Genomic DNA, 16970 nt, shown 5'->3' on the forward strand with positions numbered 1-16970 from the left:
AAAACAGACCTGAATGATACTGCGTTCTAGTAAACAGTAGAGTTAAAAGCAACTTGTCATGTACAAAAACGGTATTAACTTGCAGATATGGAGTTAACCTGCATCTGAGCTGGCTGTCAGGCAGTGTCGGAGGGCACTTACAGTCGCTGCTCTCTATGTACTGAGTGGTAACTGAAGCCACACCAGCCCAACCCTGTCACATAGATATATATATATATATATATATATATATATATATATATATATCTATCTATCAAAAAAGATGGAGGCAGCACACCATATGAAATTTTAGAAAAAAGTGTTTTTAATAGCCCATGTGGCGACGTTTCGGTCTCAAATGCAGACTTTTCTCAAGCAGTTACAATAGTGCATATGCTCAGTATTTAAGGCAACCCAAATAAGTATTTAGTAGCAATTTATCCAATGTGTAGCATTGTGATAATAATTTCACATAATTTATACAAAAGTGCAATATAGCTCAGTGGTATAAAGTGACACGTTTACTCTCAAAATATTCCTTAAAAATCATCAGATGCAGTTGTCAAATAAGAATCCCTTTCGACACAAAACCATACTTGCATTTGAAACTTATGATGGTATATTCATAAATGTGGCCTCTCCTTCTATTCCTCCAAGGATCCTTGCTTCATCCTCTGCAGTGTAGAGAAAATCGTCCGGCTCCATATTACCACTAAATGTGGCTATAATATCAGGGCTGTGGAGTCGGTAAGCCACAGTTGCGACTCCGACTCCTGGATTTTATCAGGCTCCGGCTCCGACTCCGACTCCTTCATAAATGGCCAATTCATAACAACAAATTTACTGTTGTAAAATATTAAACATTGTGCTTATTCAGTTTCTCACCATCATATAAGTAATCAGACCACTTAGAGCAAAAACTACATTTATTAGAATACAATTAGAATATAGCAAATAACTTTTATAAACTTTTCTAAACTGTAAGTAAATATGCAATAATCACTTTTATGCAGTTAATAAGAAGAAATCTATAAATTTGTCCTCAGAAAAAGTTTTGCTTCTGTCAGATCTTCCTTCATGGATGCCCTCAAATCTGATCTAATTATTTTGAGAGCAGAGAACAACCTCTCTACACTAACTTGTGTTGGTGGCAAAGCAGTAACCACTCGGGCAACATCTCTGACAATGTCAGGATACAGAGGAATCGCTTGTTGCACTGTTATTTTTGATGAACGGTCAAATTTCTCAATTTCTTTTAGTGCACATGAAAAATTCTGCTGAAATGTACTGGCTGTGTTCCTTGATGGGGATGACTCTTCTTCTATGCGGGAACGTTTTGCACGATCCTTGTGATCCAAATATTTTTCGAAATTAAATTCTTCATCAGTTGATGATGAGGGTGAAGATGTGGCAGGACGACCAAATTCTTCTTGTTCTTCCTGACTGTTCTGCAACCCTTTCATCCTTACTGCTATTTCAAACAGAGCTTCTTTTCCTTTACTTAGCTGTTGATCATCTAGAAGAATCCGATGCATTGGGTCTACATAAAGAGCTGCCAAAAGAATGTTATTTTGTGATAGTAGCTCCTCTCTCCGTTTCATTGATGTAGCAATGCCACTTGCAATTAACCCTCCTCTTTGGGACAGTCGAAACATCAGGTTCTTCCACTCCTTTAAGAAAATACCTGGAGTTAAGTCCTCTGCTTGTAATTTTTTAGTCACTGTAAATGGGTGCTCTTCCAGCTCAGTCACCTGATTCCACTGACTTTCATTTAGCGTCAGTTGAGGGTTAGCCATGTCTACAAGAAAGGTTTTCAGTTCAACCAAGCGCTGAATCATTAAGTACTGCCCCATCGTGTGGCTTGATCAATAATTGCCCCTTTTCCAGCACGTCTCTTCAAAATTGAGTCAACTTTAGGGGTTCTGGAAACAGTAGCCAATTTTCTCACCTTGCCAATCAGGGCAGCAGCATGTCCTTCTTGCAGACTGTCTCTTATAGCCAGCTGTAGCGTATGCACAACACAGCGCATGTGATGAATGAAAGAACATATTGACACAGTTTCAACAAGATCATCTAAACTATCATGTTGCTGTTCATCTGAAGCAACTTCAGTTTGCTCCTCAGTTACAATACTGTGTTCCTCTATTTCAAACATTTCTGTGTCTGTGGACCCAGAATGTTCTTCTAGCTGCTGGTCACCATCATTACTCTCATTCATTAGCTTAATAGTACTTATCATATTTGAAGCATTGTCAGTTACGACAGAAAGAACTTGCTCTTTTTTAAGTTCATAGTCTTGCAGAACCTTTTCCACCAAGACCTGGAGAAACTCACTGGTGTGATGAGCTTTGGTGTCTTTTACTGCCAATGTCTTGGTAACTATTTAATTTTTGTCACAAACAAATCGGACATTGATGGCAAAATAGTTCACTCTGTGACGTGTGCAGGCATCCATTTTAAGAAACAAAAAACTCTCAAGGGACGCTTTCTAAGTTCTTCCTTTTGTTTAAAAGCTTCTTCGATTACTAATTTTCTAATACTCTCTCTCTCTCCAGAGAAACACCAAGCTTGCGGGCCATTTCCCCATTCAGACACATAAAAGCTGGTCGTGAAAATAATGAAATAGGCACACTATCCTTTACAACAAGCTCTATGATCTGTTTTTTAAATGTATCTACTGTCATTGTCACAGTAACTTTGTCACTGACAAAATATCTTGCAACTGATGGCTGCAAAGTTCTCTGCTCCTTTGTTTGGCTGGAAGAGCTGGGCACTGGTTCATTGGTTTGGATGCAGTCTTTCTCATCCACTGCTTTCAGTACTTCTGGATGAAAGCGCTGTAAATGTCTCTTTAGATTAGAAGCTCTGGTAGGAGCATTTTTATCTTTGCCTGAATATGCACTCATCTTGGCTTCACAGCATTTGTTTTCGTTTGGATCATTTGTCATACACTGACAGACATAATGTTTTCTATCTTGAGTGATGGTGAAATGTTCAAATACAGCTGATTTAATGTGATGCTTCTTTGACATTCTCAGGTTTTTAATTCTGCATTCACAATCCAAATGACAATTGTTTTTCCTAAAAACAATTGTACAAAATTATTGCCAGGTCGTACAACTGATATAGTGGTCAGTAATACTGTTATTATTCCTCATGTACTCACAGTTACCTGATGCAAAGTTTGTTGAAAGGATAATACTTCTTACAGTCTTCCTCTTCTGAGTAGCAGGCAGCTGTGAGATGCTTGGAAGACGCACACCTAGTATGATCTAGTCTAGAGGAGGAGCTTTACTACTAAGAATTTGCAACACATTTTCACTTTCAGTTTCATACATTGTAAGTAGGGGGGTTGGGGCAGCATGAGGTTAACCAAGTATAAGATTAGATAAGGGCAGTGGAGAACAGTGACACACAAGAAGTAAGAAATGTCTCTATCTCCAGCAGAACTGCTTATCACTGTTGTTCATAGTTTGATAGAACATATATATTTGAGTAACATTTATAAAATTCATATGAAAGTTCAATTATGAAATATTAATACATTTTTTTTTAAAGTCGGAGTCGGTACATTTCTACCGACTCAGACTCCGACCAAAACTAACTCCGACTCCACAGCCCTGTATAGTATAGCAAGAAAAATCCATGCATGTTGCAAATGGTAAGAGATAAAGAATAAGATTGACTTGTGGTAAATGTGCTCTTACTGGGGAGTTTTTAACCATTTTGTCTCCTTTGGTTCGACAGGTTACCAGCCCCAGCTCGTGGGGGGTGTTCCTGCACCAATGTCCCGCTAGTATTTATTTACCAGTATTAATATTAACACTGCCCCATGTTTAGCGCTATTCGATATATAATTTTATTATCTTGATTTTTTGGTGCAAGTTCTTATTATTTGTTTTTTGTTTGAGTTGGCTTTTTGAATATATTGCCTTATTTACTGAACATGCGTGTGCTTAAATGGTAGTCATCAGTGTCTGACGTGTGCGCGTGGCATTAAGTTGCCATATTCTAAGATGGCGTAATATGAATTTCCGGTTGCAATCGCGCATGACCGGATAGGAATGTTCATCTACAGTTGAACCGGTTTCTACGACATGCACATAAGCTATTGCTGGACACCGGTTTTTGGTGCAATGTGTTAGGATGGGGTGAGCCATGATGTATGATTATGCACAGCTGGTCTTAATGATCAATTATTCTACATATATGTTTTGTAGGTTATATTATATATTTTTGCACAATATTTTGCACTGTGTCACTTGCACTTTTGTATAAATTATGTGACATTATCACAATGCGTACACATTGTATAAATTGCTACTAAATACTTGCTATTTGGGTTGCCTTAAATACTGAGCATATGCACTATTGTAACTGCTTGAGAAAGGTCCGCACTCAGGACCGAAACGTCCGTTTGGAACCTCATATTAAATGGCTGTAAAATCCTTTTCTCACCTGATGTAAAATAAAAAAGCTATGAATCCAGCTAGAGCTACAGAATATATAAACCATGCTATCACTTAGATCAGGGTTTCCCAACTCCAGTCCTCAAGGCACACCAACAGATCATGTTTTCAGGATTTCCTTAGTATTGCTCAGGTGATAATTGCTTCACCTGTGCAATACAAAGGAAATCCTGAAAACATGATCTGTTGGTGTGCCTTGAGGACTGGAGTTGGGAAACCCTGACTTAGATAACAGTAATCTCAGCTAACAGGTTTTCTGCCTCATTCTTCGCACATTTATACACCATTGGACTAATTTCTAATGCTTAAGGGTTAATCTCATCTCTTACATTTATGGTATATTACTACTATTATAGTATAATAGATAATAAAAGTTGTGATCAGCAGAATGCAGAAATATTTGTAAGTGACAGGCATGTTTTATTTAATGGGGTCTTCTAACCTTACCTTTCTGCTAGCTATCAACATACCTGTGTTAAAAATAGTAGAATCACCTACTACTGACCCGGCCTATGTCCAGTAATGCAGCTCAGCAGATGCTTCAGCGATTACTGGCTGCAGCAGTGACATGTCAATAGCGCTGCAGGCAATCGCTGGGCACAGTAGCTTGTGCTGCCTTCATCGTAGACTACCAGCTGACTTTTATATTTATAACACAGGCACAACAATGTCGGGCAGAAAGGTGAAGCTTAAGAGGCCCTTTAATGAACAGAACAATGAAATCTAATAAATGATAATTGAATGTTATCGACTTACCCTTTCCAAATCCTGCCTCAGATGTGTAAATAGCTTTAATCTCCTGTACAGTACGTCTTGCTCTTGCTGAGCCAAATCATCTACTTCGTCTGTTTTAGGACTTAAAAGAGGCTTGTTAAAGTTTGCCTTCCTCTTCAGCTTCCAGTACTGGTACACAAAGTCAACCACATTCTTGTTCACATTAAGATTCTCTGCTACATCCTCTGACTTGACAAGATCATGGAAATCCTCCTCCAGTTGCAGAAGCTTTTGCTTCCTCAAGGTGACCTTTTCAAGATCCTTCTGCAATTGGTCAGCATCTGCTGCGGCAACAGATGAGGATGGTCTTTGGCTGCACTGATCCTCGGGTTTGGTGGCTCCTTTGCTGTGATCCAGACAATATGACTTGAACTTCACCTCATCATTCTCTGCCAATGTGGTGTGCATCTCTAGGTTGTGATCAAAGGCGCAGGTAACGTGGAAAGCAGTAATGCAGGATGGCATGGAACACTAGAAGGAAAACACACAGAGTTACCATCAATGGAGAAATAGCCTTAGACCTTATTTTCTTACCTCAAATAGAAAAGTAATAACATCTAACTTGATATCACACACTATTATCTGCAGATCCTTTTTCATCAGCGCTTCTCAAATTGCTTAGTGGGCCCTAAATGATATGGACACCCATGAAATGGGTAAAAGTATGTGGAGATGGAAGAAAAAATAAGACACAAGAAGAGTGATTAAGTTTCTTATGACTACAACATGTAGATGTGAACAGGGCTGTAGAGTTGGAGTCATGGAGTCAGAGGGGTGGAGTCGGCATAAAATGGACCAACTCTGACAATATATAATACATTGGGTACAGTAGTTCAGTGCAGGATGTGATGTAAATGTTTTCATAAAAATTTGGGAAAGTTATGAAATGTCCTATAAATGTCTGTCCTATTCCTGATCTAAGGATCCCAGCTCTTAGTGGAGATTAATCTGTCCTGCCCTTTAAGTACATGATCAGTAGTGATCAGTGCTGTGGAGTCGTAGTGGAGATGAATCTGTCCTGCCCTTTATGTACAGTTGTGGCCAGAAGTATTGACACCCCGGCAATTCTGTCAGATAATACTCAGTTTCTTCCTGAAAATGATTGCAAACACAAATTCTTTGGTATTATTATCTTCATTTAATTTGTCTTAAATGAAAAAACACAAAACGAATTGTCCTAAAGCCAAATTGGATATAATTCCACACCAAACATAAAAAAGAGGGTGGACAAAAGTATTGGCACTGTCCAAAAAATCATGCGGTGCTTCTCTAATTTGTGTAATTAACAGCACCTGTAACTTACCTGTGGCACCTAACAGGTGTTGGCAATAACTAAATCACACTTGCAGCCAGTTGACATGGATTAAAGTTGACTCAACCTCTGTCCTGTGTCCTTGTGTGTACCACGTTGAGCATGGAGAAAAGAAAGAAGACCAAAGAACTGTCTGAGGACTTGAGAAACCAAATTGTGAGGAAGCATGAGCAATCTCAAGGCTACAAGTCCATCTCCAAAGACCTGAATGTTCCTGTGTCTACCGTGCGCAGTGTCATCAAGAAGTTTAAAGCCCATGGCACTGTGGCTAACCTCCCTAGATGTGGATGGAAAAGAAAAATTGACAAGAGATTTCAACGCAAGATTGTGCGGATGTTGGATAAAGATCCTCGACTAACATCCAAACAAGTTCATGCTGCCCTGCAGTCCGAGGGTACAACAGTGTGAACCCGTACGATCCGTCGGCATCTGAATGAAAAGGGACTGTATGGTAGGAGACCCAGGAAGACCCCACTTCTTACCCCGACACATAAAAAAGCCAGACTGGAGTTTGCCAAAACTTACCTGAAAAAGCCTAAAATGTTTTAGAAGAATGTTCTCTGGTCAGATGAGACAAAAGTAGAGCTTTTTGGGCAAAGGCATCAACATAGAGTTTACAGGAGAAAAAAAGAGGCATTCAAAGAAAAGAACACTGTCCCTACAGTCAAACATGGCGGAGGTTCCCTGATGTTTTGGGGTTTCTTTGCTGCCTCTGGCACTGGACTGCTTGACCGTGTGCATGGCATTATGAAGTCTGAAGACTAATCATACATATACACTCACTGGCCACTTTATTAGGTACACCATGCTAGTAACGGGTTGGACCCCCTTTTGCCTTCAGAACTGCCTCAATTCTTCGTGGCAGAGATTCAACAAGGTGCTGGAAGCATTCCTCAGAGATTTTGGACCATATTGACATGATGGCATCACACAGTTGGCGCAGATTTGTCGGCTGCACATCCCTGATGCGAATGTCCCGTTCCACCACATCCCAAAGATGCTCTATTGGATTGAGATCTGGTGACTGAGGAGGCCATTTGAGTACAGTGAACTCATTGTCATGTTCAAGAAACCAATCTGAGATGATTCGAGCTTTATGACATGGCGCATTATCCTGCTGAAAGTAGCCATCAGATGTTGGGTACATTGTGGTCATAAAGGGATGGACATGGTCAGCAACAATACTCAGGTAGGCTGTGGCGTTGCAACGATGCTCAATTGGTACCAAGGGGCCCAAAGAGTGCCAAGAAAAAATTCCCCACACCATGACACCACCACCACCAGCCTGAACCGTTGATACAAGGCTGGATGGATCCATGCTTTCATGTTGTTTACGCCAAATTCTGACCCTACCATCCGAATGTCGCAGCAGAAATCGAGACTCATCAGACCAGGCAACGTTTTTCCAATCTTCTACTGTCCAATTTCGATGAGCTTGTGCAAATTGTAGCCTCAGTTTCCTGTTCTTAGCTGAGAGGAGTGGTACCCAGTGTGGTCTTCTGCTGCTGTAGCCCATCTGCCTCAAAGTTCGACGCACTGTGCGTTCAGAGATGCTCTTCTGCCTACCTTGGTTGTAACGGGTGGCAATTTGAGTCACTGTTGCCTTTCTATCAGCTCGAACCAGTATGCCCATTCTCCTCTGACCTCTGGCATCAACAAGGCATTTCCGGCCACAGAACTGCCGCTCACTGGATTTTTTTTCTTTTTCGGACCATTCTCTGTAAACCCTAGAGATGGTTGTGCGTGAAAATCCCAGTAGATCAGCAGTTTCTGAAATACTCAGACCAGCCCTTCTGGCACCAACAATCATGCCACATTCAAAGGCACTCAAATCACCTTTCTTCCCCATACTGATGCTCGGTTTGAACTGCAGGAGATTGTCTTGACCATGTCTACATGCCTAAATGCACTGAGTTGCCGCCATGTGATTGGCTGATTAGAAATTAAGTCTTAACACACAGTTGGACAGGTGTACCTAATAAAGTGGCCAGTGAGTGTATATCCCTTAAAAATGGTACTTTATTATTTAAAAAACCACAAATGTGGTATACACCAGAAAAAGCGTGACTAAATATGAAAAACAAAAATCAAAGTGTTCAAACAAACAAGCCCATACTAAGGTGACACCTTGGAATCCCTCGTAAAGACTAAGCTGTATCCTGCCTGTCCGCGGAGGTTGGCACCCTAGGGGGGAACGTTGTGGCGCCCCCGCTCAACGATGGCTATCCCTAGGGGCCCTGATAAGCCCTACCGCCACTAGTGGTCCCTTCTACCCGATGCAAGATATGGGAACCCCTATCTCTAGACAGAGACCAAGCTGCTCTAAAGAGGACCCTGTGTCCCAAAGCAAAGAGGTTAAAATTAAATAGAACACATATGGCAATCGGTGGTCAGATTAGAGCAAGAGACCTCATAATAGAAAAAACAGTTTGTGAATAGTGCCTCAATCTCATGTAGAAGATCTCTTAATATACAGGAAAGGCACTGACTCTAATAAGTCATAACACACAGAACGGATAAAGGCTATATCCCATTGCTGTATAAATACAGAAAAAATGCAGAACTGCCACAGCGATACTCATCTGCATTTTCTGCCACCTGCCAACAACCAGTTAACGCCTCAACGCGTTTCGCCTTATTAGGCTCATCAGGAGGCCCGATGCTGCGATATCTTGTGTCCCATAAAGGTGCAAATAGCTTACCGATACTCAGTGCAACTCCCCTCTTTAAAGCCACCGCGCAGAGCAACAGCTCCGCCCACTCACATTGCATGGCGTCTCTGCGCGCCAATTGCCTCGACACCCATCCACTGTTGCTCCAATCAGCTAACCAGACTCTTCAGCAGCGTCATGGTGACCAATCCGATGTCCTCAGACAGAAAGTCTCCCAGCATTCACCAATCAGCAGAGCTGAAGCTGTTTGCCATGTCTGACATACACACAGCGTCACTGCTGGATCGCCAATCAAATGTCTGTGGATAAGCCATCTCACAGCGCTCTCAAAGCGCTGCGGCTTGAAATCGCTGTCCACTCCGAAGTATATCACCCACATGTAAAATACACTCTCCACATAAATCCACAGTAAAGCGCTAGGTATGGCATATAGACCGATGATCAGTAGTCTTAATATATTTTTCTTTTTTCGGCATGATGATTAGCATGTAGGTACGCAACTGTAAATCGCATCATAACCTTCAGCGGTGTGAACAGGAGTCAGTGGGCATGCCCCTCATTAAATTAATTGAACACTCTTTTACAATCAAAATATATATACCTATAGGAAAAAAGCATTATAGCACATATATATAGATCCTATAGTTGTTAATCCGATGTTAAATGATTTGCAAACATAGTTGGAGATAATAATAGATATGCATCAATATATATATATATACAGCATCCCTAGCACACACCTGTTAAAAAATTATGCCAATGGAGCTGAGATTAATAAGAGCTGCTCACATTAATTAGAGAGTGGATCTAGATACGGCAGTGAGGAGGGGAATTTTTTATATATATCCAATATTCCATGACAATGCATGGGAATCCCATTAAAGATGGGAAACACAAACAAAACCCAAAAGACCAATATCCTCAAAGCAGAACACATTATTCTACTGTGGCTCATAAGAAACAGGCAAACGACAATCTGAGGACATCGGATTGGTCACCATGACGCTGCTGAAGAGTCTGGTTAGCTGATTGGAGCAACAGTGGATGGGTGTCGAGGCAATTGGCGCGCAGAGACGCCATGCAACATGAGTGGGCGGAGCTGTTGCTCTGCGCGGTGGCTTTAAAGAGGGGAGTTGCACTGAGTATCGGTAAGCTATTTGCACCTTTATGGGACACAAGATATCGCAGCATCGGGCCTCCTGATGAGCCTAATAAGGCGAAGCGCGTTGAGGCGTTAACTGGTTGTTGGCAGGTGGCAGAAAATGCAGATGAGTATCGCTGTGGCAGTTCTGCATTTTTTCTGTATTTATACAGCAATGGGATATAGCCTTTATCCGTTCTGTGTGTTATGACTTATTAGAGTCAGTGCCTTTTCTGTATATTAAGAGATCTTCTACATGAGATTGAGGCACTATTCACAAACTGTTTTTTCTATTATGAGGTCTCTTGCTCTAATCTGACCACAGATTGCCATATGTGTTCTATTTAATTTTAACCTCTTTGCTTTGGGACACAGGGTCCTCTTTAGAGCAGCTTGGTCTCTGTCTAGAGATAGGGGTTCCCATATCTTACATCAGGTAGAAGGGACCACTAGTGGCGGTAGGGCTTATCAGGGCCCCTAGGGATAGCCATCGTTGAGCGGGGGCGCCACAACGTTCCAACCTCCGCGGACAGGCAGGATACAGCTTAGTCTTTACGAGGGATTCCAAGGTGTCACCTTAGTATGGGCTTGTTTGTTTGAACACTTTGATTTTTGTTTTTCATCTTTAGTCACGCTTTTTCTGGTGTATACCACATTTGTGGTTTTTTAAATAATAAAGTACCATTTTTAAGGGATATATATGTATGATTTGACTTTGAGAACCCTTACAACATTGTAATTGAAATTGTTTATATTCGAACCTGGGATGGCTGGTTTTCTAGCAGGCCCCATTAATTCAGATTTGTGGCTGGAAGATGCAAATCAGGCATTCAATACAGTAGGGTCAGTTGAGGGCAATACTGGCCCGTTGGCTCTCAAAAATTTGTTTAATGAAGTCTATGGAGGTTATAAAAACTTTTTGAAATCTTGGTGGGAACTCAGGACACTTGAGAACTGTATAAAAAAAAAAAAAAATCGGATAATCCCAAGAGGTTTGAGGATAAACATCAATCCGTCCCCCAGAATCTCTTCACCGGACCTTTTGAATGTGTGGATGAAGGAATCCATTGAGTCATCTTTCAGATTTATGCAAATCCTATTGGTAGAAGAAAGGAAGGTGTTTGAGAGGGTCACTGGGGAATTAAATAAACTGATTGAACAAGTCCTGAAATTTAAAGGGGATACCGACTTTAATAGAAGGGAGGGAGTACTACAAAATTCCGTTGAGAGATATCAGGCCCTACTAAAAGAGCGAAAGCACCTCCAGTTTCATAGAGATCTTAAGGACTTTAGTGACAATCAGGTTTTTAGTTACCAAAAAGAAAGACAGTCTGAGGCTTCTTCATCTGATATTGATACCTCTGATACAGAAAGGACAGAGAGGGTATCGGGGGGTACTTATCAGTACAGAGAGACGTTGTCGAGACAGAGATGGCAAGGTGGGAGGGGCAGATATGTGAAAAAAGGAAGAGGGTCGCACAGGGGAGGTATACGAATGCCAACTCCCTCTCCCGGTTCCAATTTAGTATCTGGTTTAGGTTCTGGTTCTGCTCAGCCCTTTACCCCAGCTGTCTCCTCTTCCTCTTTTTTGGAACAAGGTGCGAGGACGGGTTATCAATTAAGAACTCGGTTCAACCATTAAAAGGTCAGATTATAAACCTATCCTCGCACATCCTCACTATGGATGAACAGAGTGTCCTCTCAAGAGGCCTGAATTTTGTGCCATTGAATAGGTTCAATTGTTTTGAGTGGGTAAAAGATCTGAATTTGTTTTGTAGGAAACTCAAGTGGAAAAAGTTCTTTAGACACAATAGTCGTGAGGCCTGTAGACAACAGGGCCTTAATGAGGAGGACATTGAAGGATACGAGGCGCTCATTGGACTTCTAAATGAAAATAATAGAGCCCCCATTGCTGGGAAAGGTCCCTTTACTACTTTAAGAAATAAAAGCGAAAAGATGCCACCTCTGGGGGATATGGGAAACATTGATATCTTTGCCAGTTTGGTAGAAAGGGACCTTAAGAGATTAACAGGACCAGAATGGGAGAATAATGATAATTTGTTGACCAGTGAGAGACTAGCACTTGAGGCCTTAAAGAAAAATGATCAAATAGTAGTGAAACCCTCCGACAAAGGGGGTAATATGGTAATCTTGAACCACGCTGAGTACCGTAAAATGTGCCAGGCTATACTGCAGGATAATTCGACATATGAGGTCTTAAAAGAGAATCCTATGGTCACCTTCAAAGGGGAGTTGCAATTGATTGTGGATAGGGCCCTAGTGGAGGGCTTGATCTCAAAGACTGAATTTGATTTCATTATTCCTAAGTTTCCAATGGTAGCCACTTTTTATGCATTGCCAAAGATACATAAGGGCCTCAATCCCCTCAAAGGGAGGCCGATTGTATCAGGTGTGGACTCTTTGACACAAAATAGCGGTTTATATATCGACCAGATAATACGCCCCTTTGTGGTCTCTATGCCATCATACTTAAGGGATACATCCGACCTATTGCTAAAATTAGAGGGCGTACATCTGGAGGGGGATGCTTGGTTGGCTTCTATTGATATAGAAGCCCTCTATAGCAATATACCACATGACGTAGGCATCAGAGGTGTGGGACACTATTTGAGTCAGAGGTCAATAGCTTGTAGAGGGCTTAATACTTTTTTGTGCTCGCTCTTGCGATATGTATTGACCCATAATGCATTCTGTTTTGATGGAAAATTCTACCACCAGCTCAGGGGCACTGCGATGGGGTGCCCCTGTGCCCCTTCGTATGCAAACCTGTTCCTGGGCTGGTGGGAGGAGACTATTGTGTTTGGAGGAGAAGAGAAGTGGTGGCACGGTCTGATTTCTCTGTGGTACAGGTTCATAGATGATGTCTTTATGATATGGACAGGGGAAAAAGATCAGTTTGAAGAGTTTGTAAGAGAACTGAATCAAAATAATGTGAACCTGAGATTTACCTCAGAAATTCATAAAACCGAAATACCATTTTTAGATATTAAAATCAAAAAAGATCTAATGGGAGGTGTCTCCACTAGTATATTTCGGAAACCGACAAGTACAAATAGTTTATTACATTGGCAGAGCCACCACCCAGTTCCCCTCAAGAGAGGCATCCCGAAGGGACAATTCCTACGATTGAGGAGGAATTGTTCCAGGAATGACCTGTTCCATAAACAGGCTGGTGACATGTTCTGTAGATTTAAGGCAAAGGGATACCCACAACATGTTTTAAACACGGCGTATGACTTTGCAAGGAAAGCAGACAGGGGTAAATTGCTGCAGAAACGTGAGACTGGAGACTCGACAGAAATAATAAGAGTCATCGGGACTTTTGATGTAAATCATCAGGAGGTCAGGAAGGTCCTGTCCAAGCACTGGGATGTCCTTAGGTTAGATCCGGATTTGAAAAATATCATTGGTGAGCGTCCCAATATTACCTTTAGAAAGGGCAAATCAATCAAGGACATGCTGGTCCATAGCCTTTATAGGAGACCAGGGGTTGGTGGGACATGGCTAGATAGGAGACCCTGTGGCTTTTTTAAGTGTGGGGATTGCAGTTTTTGTAAATATATGAGACCAGGGAAGTCCTTTTGTAGTGCGAGTACAGGCAAGATTTTCCATCATCGTGACTTCTCTAACTGCAAGACAACAGGGGTCATCTATATGGCCACGTGTTCGTGCCCTAAAAATTATATAGGTAAGACTAGGAGAGAGTTCAGAAGAAGAGTGGGGGAACATCTTGGGGACATAAGGCATCAAAGAGAAACCCCGCTTGCAATGCATATGTGGACGTGCCATAAAGGCGACCTCGGTGACATCAAATTTTGTGCTATAGAGGTTGTTAATGTTAACCCAAGAGGAGGTAATGTGGACAAGGTGATTCTTAGGAGAGAATGTGAATGGATATTCAGGATGGAGTCCCTAGAGCCGAGGGGGTGGAATGAGCAACTGTCGTTTGCCTGTTTCTTATGAGCCACAGTAGAATAATGTGTTCTGCTTTGAGGATATTGGTCTTTTGGGTTTTGTTTGTGTTTCCCATTTTTAATGGGATTCCCATGCATTGTCATGGAATATTGGATATACATAAAAAATTCCCCTCCTCACTGCCGTATCTAGATCCACTCTCTAATTAATGTGAGCAGCTCTTATTAATCTCAGCTCCATTGGCATAATTTTTTAACAGGTGTGTGCTAGGGATGCTGTATATATATATATATATATATATATATATATATATATATATTGATGCATATCTATTATTATCTCCAACTATGTTTGCAAATCATTTAACATCGGATTAACAACTATAGGATCTATATATATGTGCTATAATGCTTTTTTCCTATAGGTATATATATTTTGATTGTAAAAGAGTGTTCAATTCATTTAATGAGGGGCATGCCCACTGACTCCTGTTCACACCGCTGAAGGTTATGATGCGATTTACAGTTGCGTACCTACATGCTAATCATCATGCCGAAAAAAGAAAAATATATTAAGACTACTGATCATCGGTCTATATGCCATACCTAGCGCTTTACTGTGGATTTATGTGGAGAGTGTATTTTACATGTGGGTGATATACTTCGGAGTGGACAGCGATTTCAAGCCGCAGCGCTTTGAGAGCGCTGTGAGATGGCTTATCCACAGACATTTGATTGGCGATCCAGCAGTGACGCTGTGTGTATGTCAGACATGGCAAACCGCTTCAGCTCTGCTGATTGGTGAATGCTGGGAGACTTTCTGTCTGAGGACATCGGATTGGTCACCATGACGCTGCTGAAGAGTCTGGTTAGCTGATTGGAGCAACAGTGGATGGGTGTCGAGGCAATTGGCGCGCAGAGACGCCATGCAACGTGAGTGGGTGGAGCTGTTGCTCTGCGCGGCGGCTTTAAAGAGGGGAGTTGCACTGAGTATCGGTAAGCTATTTGCACCTTTATGGGACACAAGATATCGCAGCATCGGGCCTCCTGATGAGCCTAATAAGGCGAAACGCGTTGAGGCGTTAACTGGTTGTTGGCAGGTGGCAGAAAATGCAGATGAGTATCGCTGTGGCAGTTCTGCATTTTTTCTGTATTTATACAGCAATGGGATATAGCCTTTATCCGTTCTGTGTGTTATGACTTATTAGAGTCAGTGCCTTTTCTGTATATTAAGAGATCTTCTACATGAGATTGAGGCACTATTCACAAACTGTTTTTTCTATTATGATGTCTCTTGCTCTAATCTGACCACCGATTGCCATATGTGTTCTATTTAATTTTAACTTCTTTGCTTTGGGACACAGGGTCCTCTTTAGAGCAGCTTGGTCTCTGTCTAGAGATAGGGGTTCCCATATCTTGCATCGGGTAGAAGGGACCACTAGTGGCGGTAGGGCTTATCAGGGCCCCTAGGGATAGCCATCGTTGAGCGGGGGCGCCACAACGTTCCCCCCTAGGGTGCCAACCTCTGCGGACAGGCAGGATACAGCTTAGTCTTTACGAGGGATTCCAAGGTGTCACCTTAGTATGGGCTTGTTTGTTTGAACACTTTGATTTTTGTTTTTCATCTTTAGTCACGCTTTTTCTGGTGTATACCACATTTGTGGTTTTTTAAATAATAAAGTACCATTTTTAAGGGATATATATGTATGATTTGACTTTGAGAACCCTTACAACATTGTAATTGAAATTGAAGTCTGAAGACTACCAACAAATTTTGCAGCATAATGTAGGGCCCAGTGTGAGAAAGCTGGGTCACCCTCAGAGGTCATGGGTCTTCCAGTAGGACAATGACCCAAAACACACTTCAAAAAGCACTAGAAAATGGTTTGAGAGAAAGCACTGGAGACTTCTAAGGTGGCCAGCAATGAGTCCAGACCTGAATCCCATAGAACACCTGTGGAGAGATCTAAAAATTGCAGTTTGGAGAAGGCACCCTTCAAATATCAGGGACCTGGAGCAGTTTTCCAAAGAAGAATGGTCTAAAATTCCAGCAGAGCATTATAAGAAACTCATTGATGGTTACCGGAAGCGGTTGGTCGCAGTTATTTTGGCTAAAGGTTGTGCATCCAAGTATTAGGCTGAGGGTGCCAATACTTTTGTCTGGCCCATTTTTGGAGTTTTATGTGAAATGATCAATATTTTGCGTTTTGCTTCATTCTCTTTTGTGTTTTTTCATTTAAGACAAATTAAATGAAGATAATACCAAAGAATTTGTGTTTGCAATCATTTTCAGGAAGAAACTGAGTATTATCTGACAGAATTGCAGGAGTGTCAATACTTTTGGCCACAACTGTACATGCTCAGTTGTGATCTGTACTGTAGAGTCGTAGTGGAGATGAATCTGTACTGCACTTTATGTACATGCTCAGTAGTGATCAGTACTGTAGAGTCGTAGTGGAGATGAATCTGTGCTGCACTTTATGTACATGCTCAGTAGTGACCAGTACTGTGGAGTCGTAGTGGAGATAAATCTGTGCTGCACTTTATGTACATGCTCAGTAGTGAGGCAGTGCTGTGAAGTCATAGTGGAGATGAATCTGTGCTGCACTTTATGTACATGCTCAGTAGTGACCGATGCTGTGGAGTCGTAGATGAGATTAATCTGTGCTGCACTTTATGTACATGCTC

The 16970-nt window shown here is 41.6% G+C and overlaps 1 protein-coding gene across 3 annotated transcripts in view; it reads right to left on the minus strand.

The window, feature by feature from the left end:
* Positions 1-16970, minus strand: part of JADE2 (jade family PHD finger 2) — a 385012-nt gene that overhangs the window by 81055 nt on the left and 286987 nt on the right. For all 3 annotated transcript variants that reach the window (XM_073573758.1, XM_073573756.1, XM_073573757.1), the window contains exon 9: positions 5205-5693. In XM_073573758.1, the coding sequence (XP_073429859.1) occupies positions 5205-5693 (489 nt within the window). The remainder of the gene's footprint in view (positions 1-5204; positions 5694-16970) is intronic.

Source organism: Dendrobates tinctorius, unplaced genomic scaffold, assembly GCF_039654945.1.
Source record: "Dendrobates tinctorius isolate UK_male_01 unplaced genomic scaffold, ASM3965494v1 ptg000036l, whole genome shotgun sequence".
NCBI classification, from domain to species: Eukaryota; Metazoa; Chordata; class Amphibia; order Anura; family Dendrobatidae; genus Dendrobates; species Dendrobates tinctorius.